Here is a 7,726-nt window from a genome sequence, read left to right as displayed (position 1 = left end):
CTCTTTATTCCAGAGGGGAAGTCAGACCTTTTTAAATCTCTGACCTGAGGTGTCAAAAGTATTCACATCCATTACTCAGGTAGAAGTATAGACACTAGTCCATGTTTTAAAGCCCAACATGGACTTGCCCCTCTATATCTCTGAGCTTTTATCCCCCTACAGACCTGGACGCAGTCTGAGATCCTCTGGCAGTGCTCTGTTAGCTGTTCCAAGGACCCGACCTAAAGGGGACAGGTCTGTCTCAGTCAGAGCTCCTTAAATCTGGAACAGCCTGCCAGAGGAGACCAGACCTGCAGAATCAGTCCCTTGTTTTATGTCATTACTCAAGACACATTTTTACAGGAAAGCTTTTACTGTGTGATATTATTTAATGATAACTCTGTTTTTAAGGCTCTCTTTTATAAGCTTGCTTGATTTTTAGTTTTTTATATATTATAATAGGGTTTAAAAATACTTCTGTAGAAGTTGAAGTATCAACTCAAGCTTTTTACTCAAGTAAAAGTGTAAAAGGTTTCAAAACTACTTAAAGTATAAAAGTTAAAGTAATGTAAGGGGAATAAAATGCCATTAAGGACAAAAGCTTAGGCTGCGCCACAGCGGCCTATAGTGGACTAACCCCCCTCCCACAATAAACATGTTTCTAAAGGCCATAATCACTATAATGTTATATTCATATGTTAATGTTGAAATATTTGGGTTGCACTTGTTTCAGCTGCATTTATGCCCATTGAGAATGAAGGTATTTTCATACAATGCAAACACATTAAAGAACCATACATGTGTCCTACTGAGCATTAATGTGTTTCATGGAGCAGACCTACAGTATGTACAGATAGGATATTCTCCTCATTCTTGCACCTGTAGGCCCATAACAAAGGGAATCTAGCATTGAAAGCAAGATAATAGGAGTAAACATCTGGAACTCCCAGTCCACCATTTTTCCTTGGCGTGATCGATCTGTTAAAGCGGATTCTGGGTTTCTTGTCCCTCCAGAGGAAACCTATAAATAACTTGTTAATTTCTTTGAATCAATAAGGGGGGATTTAAGTGGTGAAGCTGATAATACAATAAAAAATAAAATAATTATAATAATATATTTTATTTCTAACGCACTTTACATTCCTAACAAATCCCAAAGTAAAGCAGACACTCTTATTTTAACACTGTAGGTACATTTATTTATTACACTTACATATGTTTTAAATGTTCATTGCATGGACTGACTGTTGTTTGTTTTATGGTGTAGTAGGAGCAGTGGTGGAATGTAAGGAAGCAAATTTACTGAAGTCATCATAGTTTATTTTATTTGACACAATGAGGGAGAACCCTCATATGCAGCGGTGTCGAGGTACAGACAACACGAGAGCACATACAAATAAAACAGGGCAGTTACAGATAAATCATTGGAGAAGGATTGTGAGAAAAACACACGAATAAAACATGCAGTTCATAAATTAAGAGGTGTGAGGGCAAGAATTTAAATATACAATAAATAAAAAAACATTAAGGGTAATTTAAGTTTTAAAGCTAAAGTCAATAAAATCAGAAAACTCTGAGTTGTCTTAGTGACATCAGTGAAGTTAACTTTATTGTATTTGGAGCATAATTTGAAATGTTCCTCACATACTTTTTATTTATTTATTTATTTTAATTTCAATATATTTGTTAATTTAATTAAATGTCTGATCCCTTGTTTGTATTTGTTTAGTCTTGTTTAAATGTTTAAAAAGTGTAAATAAAATAACAATGATAAAAATCAAACAATGTGAGGACATTTTTTAAAAAGCCTATAAAGATTTATTATTACAGTACAGGTGTTCATCGATGACATCACACATACAGCAACAGGATGACATCATTGCGTCACCTGGTCAGTGCAGGTAGTGTGTGTTATTGTGTGAAAACAGAGACGCATCAGTGGCGACGTACTGAAGCTGAAAACCTCCGGCTGTGACCGAAGCGTCCGAGAGGAACTTCAGCGTCATCACGTTTCCTGGGGGAAGGAAACAGAAGAGACACAAACATGAGAGGATCGTCAGCGTACGGACCAATCACATCAAGGAGGAGCATCTCAGGTTTCTCATGAACCAATCAGGACGGCTCACCTGTGCTGATGATGTCATCAGGTAATTCCTCGCCACAGAATCTGTAAACAGAGAGAGAGAGAGCTTTGGTGCTTCTTCCATCAAATACACTTCATTCACTTATTTAACATAAAGGTGTTTGTTTAAAGGACCTTACTGCACGCTTACACAGTCTATAAGGTCTGATTTATTCAGGAGAGCTTTGCATTGATTATTTTGATGCTTATACATTTAGCTCGCTCTTTAACATTTAAAGTTTCTGCAGCTGTAAGTTTAAACCCTCACCTCCCAGCGAAGCCCGAGACGTCATCGTAGCTGTCGTACACCTCCAGGTAATCTGCCAAACACGCCGTGTCTTCCTCCACGTCGAACTCCAGGAAGTGGAGGTGGATCCTCTGACCCAGGCGCGCCCTGATGTGCCAGTAGCAGATCTGCTCATCCTGATACTCATCAGGGAAACCCGGAGACTGGATGATCCTCTGCTGGTCCGTCAGCACGCCGCCACACTCTTTAGCTGCAACACAGGAGAGGGATATGACGGGGTTCATGGAGTTAGAAGGAATTATTGACAGACTTTAAACCTCTACAGTGAGAGGTGTCTGTGTTCTCATGTGAGATGTGCAGCAGCTGGTTGGATTCTGCTCTCTTCATGAGAAACAGAAACAGCTCCATTAAAGGAGGAGAGAGGGAGGGTTTGTCCTTCGCGTGTGAGCTTGGAATGAATCCGTTACAGGAAGAAGAAAAACCTTCTGTTGAAGTCAACAGAATCAAACACACATGTTCAGACCAAAGCATCAAAAGCTTTCCTGCTAGACGTCCTGCAGGGGGAGAAATTAAACTTCTCATTTGTTCATCATAAAAACGTTCACATCCATCACTGAGACGGGAGTCAGCTCCAACATCTTCAAAGACTCCTCCGACCAAACTGTAATGTTTGTGGATTAAAGGCTTTCAGAGTAATGAAATATGTGTCTTTGTTTTCTGCTTCTTCAGTCTCAGTCTGATTTAACTTTAACAAACACCGACAGGGAACCAGACCGGAGACACAGAAGAACCACGCCTACAGTCAAATATGAAGTATTACACTCTTCAGACTGCAGAAAGATCTAAACTAAAGAAATATGGATGCATACTTCTTTTAATGGAAGAATTAAAATAAACTTTAAAACCTGTCTGAGGATCTTTAAGCAGACTTTGGCGCCCCCTGTGGACAAAGTGATACCTCGTACATCTTTACAGATCTTGTTGATTTCGTCCTCTACGTGTGTACGCTGTGTTTTCTGGAAAAATCCTCCTTCTGCTGCTTCTTTTAAAAGTCTCTCATCGTGACTATTTCATATATAAGCTGCCTCATCTGACACCTACCCCCTCAGTGCAGCAGTTAAAGGCTTTAAAATTACATGAATGAAATCATCACTGTTTGTCTTAATGATCTAGTTTGCTTTTGTAGATCATAAGGATGCATCACTGTTCATTTCTGTATCTTTCATAACCAGTTAAAAAATCCTCACAGGAGCTTTAAGTTTTCAGAATCAGAAATCTGTGCAGGGAAATGAAGGTGATGTCGTCACTCTGGTGCAGAATATGAGCATGAGGAAAATAGGAAATATGAAGTGTGCAAAATATATGTATGAATATAATACGCTTCAAATATATGACACAGTTTAAAGAAAGATTTAGTAGTGAGAACAAATTAGCATCCAGTTTTGTCTTGACCTTTGACCTTTGACCTCTCTGTAGTTACTGTGTCGAGCTAATGAAGACTTAAGCTCAAGATAAGATCCAGTACGATGTGTTTGGATCTTCTTCATTAATCAGGAATCAGAACACAGAAGCCTGATGTCGTTACACTTTTAACCACATGTGGGCGCCATCACACACTCAGACACGCCTGCTTCAAACACTGAGGTGTTAAGAAGCTGATTATACTGAGAGTCAAACAGGTCCACATGAAGTCCTCCCTCTGATCCTCTGATCAGCATCAGTGTCTGCTAACAGCAGAGTTTCACTTTATGAAGGTTTGAGGGATTTTTATATTTAAGAAAAAACTGAAATAAACCTTTAAGTTTTTATTAAATATTACTCTAAATATTACTCTAAATATTACATTAAATATTAAGTTTGCAAAAAGTACTAGTGACAGACATGAATGCTGACATCTTTACTTTGTAGGAGCCACGTTTTTCTTCACTCAACACATTTTTATTTATTGTAAAATTTGTTTTAAACTGAGGATCTTAAATTCAGAATAATTTCAGCTCCACATTAAAGGTATGAAGGTTTTTTTCTTCACACTGAACTTTTGTTTTTAACTTTATAAAGTAGCACGATGAGATAAATTCATATCAGGTGATTCATGTGAATGTTTCTCACAAAGTCTGACTCCTAAATGTTTTTAAAGACTCTAAGATTGTGAATAATTTATTACCAGCTCCTCCGTCATGTCTCTGCTGAATCACAGGACTGTTTTTAAACCTCAGTTATCTCTCCCTCAGAGTCTCCGTCACTCAGTGAATCTTATCCAGACGTTTCCTCCTGCAGGTTTATTCTTGGTGCTTTGATAACTCACAGGGAGGGGCTCAGATTGTGGTTCTGAGTCTCTCTGTTTCATCCTCACGTGACGACATCCCGAGTGCGTCTGCGGAGACTCGGACTCGATGACTACACTTAACCCCGTAGGTCTGGGTCTTTCCCCGCTGGGACTCATGACTCTGAGTGTTCACCACAGACCTGCAGTCATCGCTTACTCGTTAAACGATGCAGAACCTCTGCAGCCGCTTGGAGATCTGACTCAGGGGAGAGTCTCCTGAATACTCCCTTAAACATGTTTGTAATATTCAGACATGGAAGCATCAAAATGAGATTCATTAACACAAAGTTTTTTCTGTCCCCTAAAAGTGATCTTAAACTTTCAGACTCAGTTTGATGTCTTTACAGATCTTGCAGCTGTTTCTACTCACGGTCAGGTTGCATGAGATATCTTTGATGATTATCATCATCTCATTAGTTTCTGCATGCATCTGTGAGCAACATGTAACCACCTCAGGACGATGGGGGTCGCTTGCCTTTGGCACCGTTATGTTGGAGGTCTGAGAAGTTTGGGAACCTCTGGGCTAGCTTTCATGCTGAAAAGGAAGTCAGCGTTTTCCCAAAGATCTCCAGGAGAGCTACAGCTTCCCTCCACAAGTACCAGGTAACAAATGAGCTGCCTTTTCACCAAACTGAACCTGCCTATGTTCTGTCGCCCGCGGTAGAAATGCAGACGTTCAAAGCCTGAGTCCAGAACGGTTCATTTGGTCTGACTCTGTGTATCAAAGTAAGACAGTTCTTGTGACTAGACCAGTTCCAGCAGTCTTCTCAGAGGACGGTAGACCGTGATGAAGGGGTCTACATGCTGTCACACACCTGAATGAAGTCTTAAGACTGTCAGACAACACGAGGCGTGGTCGTCCTGCAGCTTCAGGTAGGATGAGAGAACCTCTATAAATCAGCTGATGGACGACATCACGTGACTGTTCTGAAGAAGACTGCAGGAAGTCTGAAGTCCAAACATGTCGAGGTGAAAAGAAAACACAGATGGTGGGTACAGGATAGAAGCAGACCACTTCAGGAGGGCGCCATGTGATCCAGGGTGTTGAAAGGTGCACTGATTTGCAGGGATGTTAAAGCGTCCTGGTCCTGGCGGCAGCAGAAACAGGGACTAGTCTTATCCCTGTCGGTCTTTCTCTTGTGCAAACAGTTTGAAGGCTTCTGTATGAATCTCACCCAGTTTTACAACCAGCTGAAAACCTCTCCCAGGAGCTGTGATCAGTTAGTTTAATGAGCTTTAACAAACAAACTGACAACAGCAGTTTGGATCAACCAGCTGTAAGAGACGCTCTGTCACTACAGGCAACAAACAAAGAGGCGCAAGAGTTACCCAAACACATTCAGACGACTCTCTTGGTCACCAAGATGCAGTCAGCAGGAAGCCAGAGAGCTCAGGGGTTCTCTGTTTGGAGCTGCACTTGCTCCAGGAATTAGTCAGCTCCTCTATAGCTCTATAGTTATATCTGTGAAGACATTTGGAAAGGTCTAACACATGGTCCCTCCGTGTAAAGATCCCCCTGTGTGTGTAAGGTGTACTCACAGTTTGGGTTGTAGCAGTACACGTCCCACGTCTCGCTCTTGTTCAGCCTGTAGCCGTAGTCGATGATGCCGATCTTCCCAAAGCCACAGTTGGCGCCGGCCTTGACGATGGGGTAACCAACGCGGCCTCTGTCGAACCAGCCGGCTGCACACACATGGAAACCTGAAGGAGAGCAGAAACAAGTTCTCTTCACTGAATCTCTGAGACTGCAGAGAGTGCAGCCGCCCTCAGAGAGGCTTTCCTTTAACTCTGCAGGATGAAGGAGAAACTCTGGATCAGAGTCTGTTTGTTGTTTTGTTGTTTTCTTCTGAGTCTCAGAGTTACAATCTGCAGACCGGTCCAGATTAAAACCAGGACCTCCTACGCAGACGTCTGAGGGGGAAACTCAGCTGTGATGCGAGAGCGAGCGCCTGGATTGGAAACCACCCACCCAGGAAGGTGTGAACAGGCTTTTACTGCACTCCAGGGGAACTTTAAGATTTGGCACGGAGTCGTTCGACAGCATGGAAAGACGTGTTTCACACACTTATCCACTGTGACCTTTGACCCTGAGAACATGTGAACCTCCTCTGGTACATGTTACAAGCATTCCTGTGAGTTTAGACACGTATGAACTCGACTACATCAGAAAACAGATCTGTGTTTATGTGCTTCATGGGAAACAGAGGCGTACACACAGCTCTGTCTTTATCTGAGGACACAGTATAGGATGTACAGAGCAGGATGGAGCAGGATGGAGGAGACTTCAGGGGGTTCAAGGTGGAGTTACAGTTTAACTTGTTGAAGTCAGCGTGAGTTCTGTAACCTGCTGATTTAGAGACACATGTATGGACCTTTAAAACATCTCGCCTGAAACGGATCATCCTTTAAGAAATGTCATCGCTGCATCAGTCAGTCCTCTTCCTCCTTGTTCAACATCTGAATCCCTCCATGCAAACATGCTTTACACTGTGGAGACAAAACCATGCTTATACAAAGCGGTCTTTGAACACGGCTGTCCCCCTTTAGGTCTGGTCCTACCCGAGGTTTCTGCCTGTTTAAGACCTAGACATCCAGCGGCAGCTACTTGTTCTTAAATGTTTGATAACTTTGAGCCACTAATCCTATCAACAAACTTTAAAAACTCAGTTACAGTGGACATTCTCAGCTTTCCATTGATACCACATTTGTTCTCTCATTCAGCATATTCAAAATACATTCAGGAGAGTCTGGTGTGGGTCTTTAAGGGTTAAAGGAACTGCTGTTTTTTTTTTGTCCTGCTGCTGTTTTAAAGTTGTCTTAGGTCAAAGCTCTCTCTGACGGTAGTTTTCCTCAGCAGGAGTCTAAACCTGATTTATTTGGTTGGTTGTGCATTAAAAGGTCTCAGAGCAGAGGTTGGTGTTTAATCTATACGGTGACCGGGATGATTCTTGTTTGAGTAATCCAGGAAACTGACACATGCTTCAGTTTTGAACGTGATTACAGTTTGAGCTCTCCGAGACACTTTCTGACCCAAACAGCTGATCAGACGCAG

At 41.7% G+C, this 7,726-nt stretch overlaps 1 protein-coding gene across 1 annotated transcript in view; it reads right to left on the bottom strand.

The window, feature by feature from the left end:
- Positions 1-1,277: 1,277 nt before the first annotated feature.
- The window catches only part of tnfaip6 (tumor necrosis factor, alpha-induced protein 6), an 11,865-nt gene continuing 5,416 nt past the window's right edge, over positions 1,278-7,726 (bottom strand). Inside the window, exons 3-6 of the mRNA XM_034694081.1 lie at positions 6,214-6,375; positions 2,370-2,598; positions 2,106-2,146; positions 1,278-1,993 (exon numbers count right to left, since the gene is read on the bottom strand). Of these exons, the coding sequence (XP_034549972.1) occupies positions 1,872-1,993; positions 2,106-2,146; positions 2,370-2,598; positions 6,214-6,375 (554 nt within the window). The 3' untranslated portion in view covers positions 1,278-1,871. The remainder of the gene's footprint in view (positions 1,994-2,105; positions 2,147-2,369; positions 2,599-6,213; positions 6,376-7,726) is intronic.

This window comes from Notolabrus celidotus, chromosome 10, assembly GCF_009762535.1.
Source record: "Notolabrus celidotus isolate fNotCel1 chromosome 10, fNotCel1.pri, whole genome shotgun sequence".
NCBI classification, from domain to species: Eukaryota; Metazoa; Chordata; class Actinopteri; order Labriformes; family Labridae; genus Notolabrus; species Notolabrus celidotus.
This window is presented reverse-complemented; position numbering and strand designations above follow the sequence as displayed.